The 14,589-nt window shown below is 37.8% G+C and overlaps 1 protein-coding gene across 1 annotated transcript; it reads left to right on the top strand.

The window, feature by feature from the left end:
• The first annotated feature begins 9,148 nt into the window (after nt 1-9,148).
• LOC105180012 (protein SCARECROW) lies at nt 9,149-12,785 on the top strand. The gene is made up of 2 exons (XM_011103678.2): nt 9,149-11,688; nt 12,186-12,785. Exons 1-2 carry the CDS (start codon nt 9,770-9,772, stop codon nt 12,655-12,657), a joined length of 2,391 nt encoding a protein of 796 aa, XP_011101980.1. The 5' UTR covers nt 9,149-9,769; the 3' UTR covers nt 12,658-12,785.
• Nucleotides 12,786-14,589: the final 1,804 nt, after the last annotated feature.

The raw sequence follows: 14,589 nt of genomic DNA, 5'->3' as shown, positions 1-14,589 counted from the left end.
ATATGTGTTGTTACATTTAGATGTTTCGAAACCGATTTATTTATTTATTTTATCAAAATAAATATATACTAATTTTAGACCTTATAATTAAACTTTTTTTATATATCTTTATATATATACATAAAATATATATAAAAAATATATGATTTGACGGTAGTTTTTGTCTCCCAATAAACAACACCAAATATACCATACTTATATTATATTATTTATTTATGAGGTGGACGAATAGAGTTAATTGAGATAAGACATGATCAGGCCCTATCTTTTAGTGATTTTGCCGTTAGAGTCATTATTTAGGTGAGGGAGAAATCCATAGATGTGGAGGACGGATAGTTCAGGTTTTTGAGGAAACCTCCTACAATACGCGTATTCCAAGCTGGTGAAAGGGCATATGTGAAGGGTCTACGTGCATGCCACGTAGTCTTCAAAGAGAGAAGTGAAATTGATGTTGAGCCGATTGTTAGTGTTTGGACCACAATATTGGACTATGTTGAATGGGCTTCCTCCACCAGAGCGACCGTAATTAGGGTGGGAGGTCTTGGGTCTTCTAGCTCGTTTTTTAGCTTAAATTCGCTGGACGCCACCCATCAAATAATATAATTTAAAAAATTAGATATATTCATTTCTATTTGATATTTAATTAATATTTTTTATAAATAAAAATAAACTAAATACTAATTGATTTTAACTAATAATATATATTTATATAAGTATTTAAATTTAAAAAGTAAATTTTAATATATTAATTTTGTATTTTGATTTTTTAATTTAATATTTTTGGATATTTTAATGATTAATTAATATATTCTATAAATAAATATAATTTATTAGAGCACATTTAAACTAAATATTATTTTTAATTTAATCAAATAGATAGTTTATAAAAGCAATTTAAATTAATCAATAGTACATAATTTATTAAAATATATATTAGTATCAAATAAAGGGGGAAAATAGACATTTGCCCCCTTTCGCACAATAGGCACGTGCAAAACACTCTCTATTAAAAAGTATTTTTTGTTGTATTTTAAATAATATAGGGAATTTTTGCCTATAAATATAATAATATAGGAGGATTTTGCACTATTTTACGAAAATATAAGGGGTATTATGCAATTTTTCCTTTTTAATTTGTAAAATATGTGCAAAGTAACCTACCAGCTCATGAGGTTTGCATTACGTGCTTTGTCTGTGATTTTTCTTAATTTTAGCTATAAAATAATTTTTATACCCTTGTTGGAAAATTTATGGCCCAGGACCAAAAAAGGGAGGCCCAATACACCCACTTGGATGGCTACGGTTTGGCCCAAGCTCACGACCCACAAACCGACCCACGACCCGACCCGACCCGGATTGGTTACTTATTTTCTACCTAATATTCTCTCATATCTCACATCTCTCCATTCCCTCTCTGTGATTCACTTTTCTCTTGCAACGATTCTCCTTCCAAAACCAAGCTAATGGTTTATGGAAGGTGATCCCTATCTTCCATCTCCATCTCCTTTCTCGGCCCTATAAATATGAGACTCATTCTCCTATCTTATAAGAGAAAAAAACTATTCCGATAAGCTCAGTGCAAATCTTTGTGAAATAGAGAGATTGAAGGTCTTAGTGACCGTGTGCTAAGAAGATCTATGTGATCGAGGGTTATAACCTTTGTGGCAAGGGCTTTGTGCCAAAACCGTGTGCAACCGTGGGTTTTATCTTAAGGCTGCCGATCTTAGTGATCGTGAGTAAAGCCTAAGAAATGGATCTGGCTCTCTAAGCTATCGTTTGATCGATTATTTCCACTGCTTTATATTGATGTTAATATCTTGTATATCTGCAATAATGTTATGGGTTCTCCACCCAATAGTGGTATCAGAGCCACGGTTGTTATGATCTTGAAGACTCACGGTAACATCTAACCATTTTTATTTTTTGCGAAATTGCTGTATTGGGAATCCTTGATTTTCTCTTCGTGTATGCTATGTGCATTATTTTTGAAAGATATATTTTTAGGCTTTGTGCCAATAATCGCTATGTACACTTGTGTTGTGAGTGATATTTTTTGCTTAGTGCATTTAGTAATGTTCCTTTGTGGATATTGTTTAGACTTTGTATCTTTAGCCTAAGTGGCTAAGTGTTTTAATTGAGCCTATGTGAATTTTCAATTTTGCCTATGTGGTTATGTGATTGTGCCTTAGTGGCCGCCTAAGTGGCTCTTTGAGTTCTTTGTGTGTCTTGATGGCGTGAATTTGCCTAAGTGGCTGATTAAGCCTTAGTGGTTGTTTGATTTATCCTTGGTGGCTAGAAGTTTATAGCGTCGCTATTTGCTTGGTGCTTGTTTTGTGCAAAAGTTAATTATGCTGTGTGCTATGCTTTGTGCTTGAAATACCATAAGTTAAATTTTGTTACTAACACTCTTTATTTTGCATGAAAAATCGGCTATGATGTTTGCCAGATCCGTTTAATTTCTCCTTTTGGGCCTTGGTTCTTTTTGGGTCCTAGTCCAAGGGGGAATATGTTGGAAAATTTATGTCCCAGGATCGAAAATAGGGAGGCCCAATACACCCACTTGGATGGCTACGGTTTGGCCCAAGCTCACGACCCACAAACCGACCCCCGAACCGACCCGGATTGGTTACTTATTTTCTATCTAATATTCTCTCATATCTCACATCTCTCCATTCCCTCTCTGTGATTCACTTTTCTCTTACAACGATTCTCCTTCCAAAACCAAGCTAATGGTTTATGGAAGGTGATCCCTATCTTTCATCTCCATCTCTTTTCTCGGCCCTATAAATAGGAGACTCATTCTCCTATCTTATAAGAGAAAAAAACTATTCCGATAAGCTCAGTGCAAATCTTTGTGAAATAGAGAGATTGAAGGTCTTAGTGACCGTGTGCTAAGAAGATCTATGTGATCGAGGGTTCTTTGTGGCATGGCAAGGGCTTTGTGCCAAAACCGTGTGCAACCGTGGGTTTTATCTTAAGGCTGCCGATCTTAGTGATCGTGAGTAAAGCCTAAGAAATGGATCTGGCTCTCTAAGCTATCGTTTGATCGATTATTTCCACTGCTTTATATTGATGTTAATATCTTGTATATCTTTGTGTATTATTTCTGCAATAATGTTATGGGCTTTCCACCCAACAACCCTTAATTATAAATTTTTAGATCTTGTTTCATATATATATGTCAACAGTTCAAAAAATTTAATAAAATATCTTTTTCTTTTTTAATTTAGATCAACGATTATATTTGATGTTCAAATCAATAAATCATATCCATTTGAATTAAATCAATGGCTTAAGTTTATCTAATTTATGATAATAAATTTATAAAAATTATAAGATAAATTTATATAATAAATAAATAAAGATGCCCCCTCTAATTATTTTTCCAAAGCCTAAAGCAAATGAATGCCCCCCTCCAAACAGTTTACCAGACGCTATATTGTTGGCCGATTCCAAAAGTATCAAGCACGTATTTTCGATACTTAAATTAATATGGCAGGGCAGGAAAAAAAAAAAGTCTAATTCAACAAAATGATTTAGCAAGGAAGCCACATCAGACAAACTCTCCATTTCTCCAGCTGTGTTATTCTAAAAAATCTCCAGCTAATTCCCTCCTATATCAATGATGTTGACCAAAACAACCTCCCAAAATTTTAAATTAGTTGGGTAATGACGACTTAAATAGATATAACCATTCAAGATAAGTCCAAATTAGGTTTGGATTCTTTTGTTCGTTAGATAACATCCGTGGTTTTCTAATTTGTATGCAGCTTGATATAACTAATTCGGATTTAATTCTAAATCCCTCTATACATAGAGAACTTGCTGTAGTAAAAAAATGTAAGTCAAGGTATTGATACTCAACACACATGTTCTCTCAAGAAACAACAAGTACATGCATTTTCTGCTTATTTATGCACTCCACAAGCTCATATTAGCTTATATTTCCATATGCAATCACTCAACTCACTCATTTCACCACTATCGCAAGTTTTTATCAATTTTTCTTTCTAAATTCAATTACTTATCTAAGTATTAAAGTATTAATATCTTTTTTTTGTAGGTTACTCACCTTTTATATTAGCACTTTCAATAAGATCTTTCGATCGCTATAGGGGTATTAGACCTCGACTCTCATTATTGGCGCCATCTGTGGAAAATTTGAGCTAAATACATGAAAAATTGCTAGTTTGAACAATGGAGGTGATATCAATTCCATTAAAGGAAACATTGCCCTTCCTAATGTGGTCGAATCCACTATACCACAGTAAAACTAGGGTTTGGAGAACCACAATGCTCATCCTTCCACTGTTAACCTATTGATTGTACTTGTTGCCGCCAAATTGCTCTTCTAATTATAGCTCGGTGGTGCTTTTGTCAGCTTAGCATTTTGAGGATCTCCTTTTTATACTCCTATTATTCAGAGTGGAATGGGACAAATGCGACGCTTTGATCTATCTAACGCCCAAAGAATACGAGGATAGAACGAACCAATCCATATTGTGCTCTAGCAAAATTAACTTAACCTCGTGGATCCTGCCAGGAAGACGAGCATATCTGGCCAACCCAACAAGGAAGATGTCAACAAAGTGAATGGAGAAACCCATCACTTGAAGTAAGGAATCCCTTCAGCGAGAACCCCAACTTATTTCAAAGCACGATCACACTATAACTTATGAATGTGCAATTGATCATATTGAACACATTTGTGAATTTGAAAATGCTGCATTATTACACAACTATACTAATGGTATAAAAGATAGTGTTCTTTACTACACTAATTGAATTTGCCAAGCACTAGGTCGACCAACTTCCCTATGGTTCAATACATATCGTTTACAAAATTTATTTTATTTATTTTTTATTTGTCAATAAATATTGAAAATAACTTTGTGTCTTTTTAGGCTGAAACATGAAGATAAATAGAAATGTTGATTCTAAAAAGGTACTTGAAATAATATTTACTCATTGATTAGGAAAACTGAGACCCGTTTGAACAAGACTATTTAGAATTCCACGCTACGATAGCACTGGTATTCGATGTTCTAAAACTAACTTCATGATAGTCCTTTTCATATCTATGTTATCCGAACTTCTATTATTTGCTATTATTGTGCCCTGAAGATAGATTGCTTAGGTCTTGATGGTCTCGAGTCTGTGTCCTGCTGACACTTAGCACCACGTGATTCTCCTAATAGGTTTCAGCATTGTCTTTGCTGATAGATTTTAGCCTCCGAAACTTTCTGATGGACTTTAACATGTGATCCCCCTAACACGCTCTAGCCCATGTCTTTGTTGACAAGCTTTGGCCTTTGCATCTATGAACTGGCTCGTAGATCTAACCTATCTTATTGAATATTAAGCCACATTGAGTCACCCTTGCACTGCTCCATAAATAGGTTACATCCTGTTCTGCTAAACAGTTGACTCATAGCAGTCCGTGCAATAGATCCCATCAAATATGTTAAGGCGGAAAAAGTTGTTACACAAATATGAACCCCCTGCAACACATTAGGATACGTCAGTCAAAGCTACACAGTATCACCCACCAACTCAGAACGATAGGAATACTTTTTAGGTATAGAAAATTCTTGAAGCAGAAACCTCGTGCAACAGGATTATTCTTTTGTACTCCAACGGTCCAACACAAATTTTGCACTACTGGAGTGGGGAGGGAGTGATGCCCCTTTTAGTTATTTTTTCAAAGCCCAAAGCAAAAACACTAGGCCCCCCTCTGGTCAGCCCAGAAGGGCTACTCATGCCAAAAGTATCAAGCCCGTATTTCCTACACTAAATTAATTAAAATGGTAGGACCTAAAGAATAGATCTAAATCATCAAGATGACTCAACAAATAGTATGTACTCCATGAAATTAGAAAAAAACTCTTTACATCTTAGACTACGTCATCCTAAAGAATCTCTAGTTAACTCTTCCTACATCTGCGAGATTAAAACAATCAGCTAATAACAACCTTTTTCAAATTTTCGAGTTGATTGGGATATGGTCACTTAAACAATTAAAATTCTTTCAAGATAAGTCCAAATTAGGTTTTGATTATTTTGTTAGTTAGCTAACATCCCTGACTTTCAAATTATATGCAACTTGATATAACTAACACTAGAGATGGGGGGGGGGGGTTGCGACAAGAATGGAAAACAGGGGCAACGAGGAGGGAAAGGAGGGGTTGCGACAAGAATGGACAAAAGGGGCAACGAGGAGGGAAAGGAGGGGTGCAACAGGGGGGAATGGGCTAGGGAAGGGAGGAATGAGGGATACAATGACGGGGGAAAGAGCGCCGATACGAAAGAGGAGCAACAAGGTTGATGGGTGATAGAGAAGTGGGGGAGGAGGGGCTGACAATGAGAAAGGAGAAGAGGACGGCGACAGGAATGAGGGTAAATTATATTTTATTATTAAAAATCAATTAAACTCGCACACAAGGCGTGCACAACGCACAGTTTCTCCCATGGGGATAAATGGTGGAGTGCTTTTTATAATTTGGTTAGGGAATGGGATTTAACTGCGCAAGGAAATTTGCATGGATGAACTAGTGATAGAATGATGGATGTAATTTGATTTGGATGGTGGGGTTCGAAAAGAGATTAGAGTTTTGTATGGTATGTTTGTCATGTTGCTGTACATGCCTATTGGCAATAATTAATTAAGGTGTAGGCACATTGGAGAAGGTCAATTTAATTTGCGTGATGTACGAAGCACAGAAAAAGTACATGTTTAATGACACTGGAATCTGGATTCAATGTGCAAATGACATAAAGTCCCAAACATTAATAACTAAAATTGATACAACTTTGTTGCAGTTTACATATATCGGACTTGCAATGCATATATATGATGGTTTTTAATTTTGAAGCTATCATCAATTACCTGCACTGCAGGAGCTGAGGCGATGTGCGTGTCGTAAATAATATATGGAGTAATTTGGGTGTTGCAGTAGGCAGTAGCATTTTGGGTGTGGGGCCAAAGACGGTGTGGTGTATGAAGTCACGTGCAGGTGCAGCTGTATGGAGAAGGGAAAAGGAGCAAAGTTCGTGTGTCTGACAGCAACTAGACCAAGTCGTAAAAGAGGTTCAACTTTTGCAGCCAACCGCTACGTACATTGAATAGATAATCGATTCCCAGTCTCAGAAATTGGATCGACAAGCTTAGCAGTTAGCTAGTGTAGCTTTTTTCTTAAAGACTGTGCTGTGCCAATTAAGTGTGGACGTATGTACGTGTATGCTCACTCATACTGCTATTTATATTTATGTATATATAACAATTAACGACGTGCACCGGGAAATGAAACGCAAAAGTAACACTAGTACGTATACTACAACGTATTCTTTTCTAATTATATATTATTATTATTGTTAATTAGTAATATAATATTTGTGCTGTAGGCATAGACGACGATAAACAGCTAGTAGAGAGGAACAAAGAGTCAAACGGAGACAAAAAAAATAAAGAAAGAAACAAATAAATAAAACCAAAGAGGGAAAAGCTGCTGGGAGCGATGATGCCGTTGAAAGCAAAATGTCAAACACTACGTTGCGTTTTCTAGGTAACTGAGTTTTGGACAGCTCCTCCAAACCCATCCATCACATTCACATTCACAATCACATTTACACCACCACCTGCTTTGTCACGTCCTCTCTTTACCTGCCCCCGCCCAGGCCCCAACTCTCTCTTCATCATGCAATTGCATCATTTCCACTGTACCCTCTGCCTCTGCGTCCCTGCAGCTCCATATTACTATTTAATTACCCTTAATATATATATATATATATGTGTGTGTTTCAAAATAATGATAATAATAAAACTACTCCTTTCACCTCTTAAAATATATATGTCACGATTTATTGTTTATTCCAACTTCCTTTTTCTTAATTTTTCGACATATATTACCCTAGTATGTTTATAAAGTCCAAGTAAAATAAGATACTAAAAGATTTTAGAATTACTTAAAAACCTTGTCTTGGAGTGAAATAGGGTTTGATCAGTCGAATAACTAATTACTAAATTAAGAGAGTACATACTGATATGAGTATGGTTGAATTAGGAAAAAGTTTTGCACTACCGATGTATTGTTATGAGTTTTTATTTTCTTAGTAATACATGCTTGCCATTTAATGAAATTTATATAAATAGAGAAGAAAAACCTTTATTATTGATTAGTGTATGTAGGACAAAGTAAAATAAAAATGCAGACATCTTTTTGTAAGAAGAAAGTATATATACATATATATTATAAAGATGCAAATTTTTCCCTTAGTTATAGTAAAATGATGTGTGGGCAATGGGCATGGCATGCACCCGCACCCGCACCCAAATGGGATCTTATAATGTAGGGGTACAATACAAGTGATTTGGATTGGCCTGGATATGGAAATTAGCCCTTGCGTTGCATGGAATGGAAGTGATGATGGGGAGCAGCAGTGTAGTTGTACTGGAATATAGATCCATTGTTCGTTGACTCTCTCACACCTTCCAATTCCATGCGTTGCGGGAACAATTGCTTTCATTCGTTTTCAGTTTTCTCCTTCACCATATAATTATAATTATACATATATATATATAGGGTTCTAATTAACCCTCATCTTAAAAGATCTTAATATTGCCTTTCCAATCACATTTCATCACTATTTTCTGTTAAAAAAATTGTGTTTGAGTTATCAATAAAATGTTAAAACACCTCAAGCGATAATGCCTTTTACCAAAATTTTAACTTTACTTGTTCTTTATTAATTAATAATATATATAATGCATTTGGAAACAACTTCTTTTTTATATTTTCTGAAATATATATATTTCGTACTTTACTAAATGATGATGTACCTTATAATTAGCTTCTCAAGTATTCTTGCTTCATTATGCGTATAACTGATTGCCAACACAGATATCATGCTATGCAAATTATTGTATTTAATAAAATTTTAAAGAGATTAGACAACTTTAGAATTACGAGAAATAAAAAAAAGTATTAGTAACTAACCTTAAAAAGTAACGAATCACGCCGACTAATGGTAGATAAAAAATAAGACTATTGTAAAATGTGTATGTGTAATAATATAATATAATATGTTTTTCCTGAAAATTAAACAGAAAAAAGAAGCAAAGAAAAGAAAAATCGGCGAACTCGATGTCGCAGGCATTCGAGGGTTATCGTAAATGGTAAAAGCAAAGTTGGAAGTTTCCCCACACAAAGTCAAATGCTCAAAGACAGAGACTGTGAGTGCAAAAGGACTCAAATCATCAAACCATCCGTCATTTCATCTAAACCTTCCACCACCACCACCCCGTCCCCCACCACCACATCCCTCGACAAGGTTTTAGGTATTTTATCAAACCTGCAACGTACACAAACAGATATACAAACCAAAAGCCAAAAGGGCGATCGATCGAGCCTATAGAAGAAGAGGGAAATATATATATTTACACATGTGCACCGGTATTTATTTTTGTTGATCATTTTAAAAACAAAAACAATACGAGCCCTAGAATGTCGTGCTGGGTTTAGGAATGTTGTGCTTGTATGGTGTGTTTGAGTGTGTGCGGGGTGGAGGGAGTTAATAGACCACAGAATCCCAATGCCCGTGTCCGAACCTTTGCGCCTCTATCTCCTTGGAACCTCTTTAACACATACATAGATTGCTCCATCAAATAATAATAAGCCCCTTCATTTATATGTATTTCCTTTTTCTTATAGATTAAGTCAAGAACAGCTAACATCCAGGATTCAGAATTCATCGGCTGTGCTGTGCATCTCATATGGCGGCAAAAGCTTTTCCTTTGGTGGGTGAGGCTGATAACTATGCCAATGGTTGTGGCAACTGCGCCGGTGAAACTCCAGTACCAAGCGATCATCTTCATCCTAACCTCTCCAACGTTCTCACCATAATTAATCCATTGCATTCTCCTCAAGCCCAAGGCAGCAAGATCGTTAGAAAGAGGGCAGCGTCGGAGATGGAAACCCAAAGTATAGCCGGCAACGGCGCCAGATTTCCTCGCCGAACAGCCACGCCACACGGCGATTATGCGATTTGTTCCGTGGTTACTCCTCCTCCTCCTCCCAATCCAACACCACAACATTCAACCCAAGTTCCCAACTACTCCACTATGACGATGATGCTGCCATCTTCAACGAATTTCAATTTAATAATGACGTCGTCCAAGTCCGGATCTGGTTCAGACACTGCCCCTGCCTTTTCTACTTCTTACACCTCCACGGCCGCCGCCCCCGCCATAACTAATTACATGGACTCCACTTCCTCATCCTTATCGTCTCAATCTCACCAGGCGTCCTCCAGTGCCCCCCCTTCTGTATGTGTTTTCTCCGGCTTGCCGTTATTCCCTCCTGAAAGAAACCGAGGTGCAACGGGCTTGCAGCTCTCTCCTGCTACCGGCTGCTCCAGTTTAGGCACGGAGGACACCACAGCATGGATCGACGCCATCATAAAAGATCTCATCAACAGCTCCAACCAAGTTTCCGTTCCCCAACTCATCCTTAACGTACGAGAGATCATCCACCCTTGCAACCCAAATCTCGCTGCTCTCCTGGAATATAGGCTCCGCTCTCTTACCGCACCTGCTGATGACAGGAGGAGAAAGGAAGCGCTGCCACCACCGCCGAGTTTTCACAGCAATTCCGGGCTCCGATTACATCTGCAGGCCGACAACAGCTTATTGCTCCCTCAGGGCATTACTGTGGAGTCTCTGAACCACTGGCCTTCCCCTACTGCTGGGAATACCAACTATCTTCAAAACAATAACCTTAGCACATTAAGCCCAACGTCGACAGCTTCTCTCTCTTTCACCGCGCCGTCGACAGTCCTTTCAAACTCTGACCAAGCTGTGACCCTTGTTTCTCAGCCGGAAGCCACGCAGCCGCAAGAGCAGCAGCAGAAGAGCCCATCAACAGAACCAACCACAACAGCGACGAGAACAACGTCTCCGTCAACCACTCCCGCGCTGGAAACGATAAGGGAAAGAAAACAGGAAATGCAACAGCAGCAGAAAGACGAAGAAGGCCTACACCTCTTAACTTTACTCTTACAGTGTGCAGAGGCAGTATCAGCTGACAATTTGGAAGAGGCTAACAGGATGCTTTTGGAAATCTCCCAACTCGCGACGCCGTTTGGGACATCTGCCCAGCGTGTCGCCGCCTACTTCTCAGAGGCAATGTCTGCTAGAATAGTGAGTTCCTGCTTGGGAATATATGCGGCACTGCCGACAGTACCTCATAGCCCGAAGATGGCATCCGCCTTTCAAGTCTTCAACGGGATCAGTCCCTTCGTCAAGTTCTCGCATTTCACAGCTAACCAGGCCATTCAAGAAGCATTCGAGAGGGAAGATAGGGTGCACATAATAGATCTCGACATAATGCAAGGCCTACAGTGGCCGGGGCTATTTCACATACTGGCATCTCGGCCTGGTGGGGCTCCGTTCGTTCGCCTTACTGGTTTGGGCAATTCCAGGGAGGCCCTCGAAGCCACTGGCAAGCGCCTGTCAGATTTTGCCGAGAAATTGGGACTACCATTTGAGTTTTCCCCTGTTGCTGAAAAAGTTGGCAACTTAAATCCAGAAAGGTTGAACGTGAGCAAGAGGGAGGCTGTTGCTGTTCACTGGTTGCAGCATTCTCTCTACGATGTCACTGGTTCAGACACAAATACGCTCTGGCTCTTGCAAAGGTACCTTTGCCCACCAATTCTTCGATGTTTCTTTTGTCCAACAGGACTAGATAATCTTGCTTCTTATAGTAAGTTATAGATTATTTGTACTTGCCTTATATCACATTGCTGAAATAATGATGATGTGTGCACAACGACTCGCCTGAGTTCACATAATGTCTTGGCAATACATGAGCCAGTGACAAGCATCTCGCCCTGGGTCATGGATTTGTTGAACCGCAGAGCTTAGAGAAAGTTTATTTGGGTTTCTTCCCTGAAGTTTATGCCTGTTGACTCTGGCAAAAGCTTGATTGGACTAAGAACACTATTTACTGAGCAATTGTTGGTATTCAAAATGTTCAAAAAGTTCAAAAAGAAGAAAAAGAAAAAAGTAAGGCAGTAGGAACGTAAATTTTGATGAATGAGGAGTCCCGCAAGTCACTTCTGCTAATCTCGGAAGTTTGATTGAAAAGTTTGGCATATAAATGTGAAATTTCTTACGGAGAATTTTTTTCCAGATTATGTCCTAAAGTGGTGACTGTCGTAGAGCAAGACTTGAGCCATGCAGGTTCATTCTTGGGAAGATTTGTGGAAGCAATTCATTATTACTCGGCCTTGTTTGACTCTCTAGGAGCTTGCTATGGGGAAGAGAGCGAGGAAAGACATGTGGTGGAGCAGCAGTTATTGTCAAGGGAGATAAGGAACGTGTTGGGGGTTGGGGGTCCATCGAGAAGTGGTGAGGTGAAGTTCAACAACTGGAGAGAGAAGCTTCAGCAATCTGGGTTCAAAGGTATATCTCTGGCTGGCAACGCTGCTGCGCAAGCTACTCTCCTGCTCGGAATGTTCCCATCTGATGGTTACACTTTGGTGGAGGATAATGGCGCCCTCAAGCTTGGCTGGAAGGATCTCTGCTTGCTCACTGCTTCAGCATGGAGGCCTTCCTTGCCGGCTGCTACTGCCTCCCGTCACTTTCAGTCCTCCATCCAGTAGCTTCACACCTCCTGCATTTACTCTGGCTTTAACATGTTGAAATGTCTTAATTTCTCTGCAAATGCTCAAATATCTGAAACACGAAATTATGTAGTATTTTGTCTACTCTTGTCAAGACAGATTACATATCTACCTTCCACGTCTCTACATCAAACTTTTGGTGAGTTAATACTGAATTTCTTACACTTTCATAGTTTTCACATGCTTAAATCGTTCATCATGTTGTCGGGCCACTTCACACATGGATATTATTGTGATGAAAGATCTGCCTGTGATGCATAACCAAACTCTTCCGAAGACTGATGCAGCAACTCAGACTTCTGGTTTGGACTCAACTCAAGTTATGGACATCAAAAGGAACGAAAAGGATTTATATAAATACGAATAAACAAGAAAAAGGAGGAAACCAAAGACCCGGCCCTTAGTATGGCGAATGTCCGAATAATAAGGGATTAATTGAATAATTATGTAATCCCCGAAACTGTTGGTTCAAATTTTTTAGAAATAATTATATTTACACCCTTCATCTTTAGTATAATTACAAAAATTATCTCTATCAGTGTTTTGCAGAAAAAAAAGTGACTTGAAATAGGAAATGTTAATAATGTCCCTGCAGGTAATCCTTTGAAAAAACAGAGAAAAAAAATCTTATTGTTTGTGTAACAGCATTGAGGAGGTGTTTCTGTAATTAGCAATATTAAAGGGTGTGTCAAAGTAATATTTTGATGATGAGAAATATAACCTCATCTAGTTATTTATTTTGACGATACCCCTTCAATTATTTCTCTTAAGGCGGGCTCCAATTAATCAGCCCAGCCAGCCTAATCCTGTTGGCTCAAAAGCAAGATATCAAAATTATAAATTTTGTACTAACATAGCAGGACCAAAAAAATGAGTTCGAAATAATAAGATGACTTAACAATAACTGAGATTCCACTTCATGTACATTCCCATCATAACGTGGAATCCTAGAAAAAATTCTAACTCTCTCTAGATCCACATACAACTTTGAATATGGGATATCATTTGTTACAACTAAGCTCCAAATTCTACTCCAGAGCAGCCTATAAACAAATGTCATAATGCAGTCATAACTGTAACTTATATCACTCACACTTTCACACTTTTTGCTCTCACAAAACAGCAAAGCTATGAGCTCTAGTTGGTTCAGTGAGGGAGACCGTGAAGTCATCGAATGGGTTAGTCATTTCCTTCAATTTGTTCCAAATTTTAAACAAAAGAAGGCGTGGGAGAACATTGCGGATGTCCGGGGCGGCATGACTTCTTCTATTTTAAGGTTAGAGCACCACTAAAAGACATCGTGAAAGAAGCACATTGGGTGGGCGTGCTTCGACCGTGTCTCTGGGCCAAAATTGAATGTAAATATCATGAACTCGAGGTGCAGGATACTAGGACAAGAAACCCAAGCAACCATTCCCCTATGTGCCAATCGCTAGGGCATTCAAGGTCTTGAAGCCCAACTCAGCTAGAGTGGCCTAGCCTGATCGGAGAAGTGCTAATTCGGTTCGGATAAACTTAAATATCGGAGTGGTAACCTTTATTTTGTAAATTAATCCTCCTTTGATATTAGAATTTTTTATAAAATCTTTTTGGCCATGATAATGCTGCTGGATGTTAGTATGCATCATATTTATTATATTAATTTTTAATTTATATCTAACATTCATACCTTTGTATTTTTAATCTTTACAAATTTTCATATTAAAAGAGCATAGCTATCCCATTTTATCAACTTTTGTTTTTTTTATAAAACCTCTATATAAAATTACACTTTTTAAATAATTACAATATTAAAATATATTTTTATATGTTAATAAAATTAATTATCAAATTATATCAATTAAAAAATAGTCTCAACTTGTAAAAATTATTACAATTTTTTAACATTAATTTTTTTCCCTATAATTTAAG

The sequence above is a fragment of the Sesamum indicum genome, unplaced genomic scaffold (genome assembly GCF_000512975.1).
Source record: "Sesamum indicum cultivar Zhongzhi No. 13 unplaced genomic scaffold, S_indicum_v1.0 scaffold00273, whole genome shotgun sequence".
Taxonomy (NCBI): Eukaryota; Viridiplantae; Streptophyta; class Magnoliopsida; order Lamiales; family Pedaliaceae; genus Sesamum; species Sesamum indicum.
Note: the sequence above shows the minus strand (reverse complement) of the source record. Positions and strands in the feature narration are given on the sequence as shown.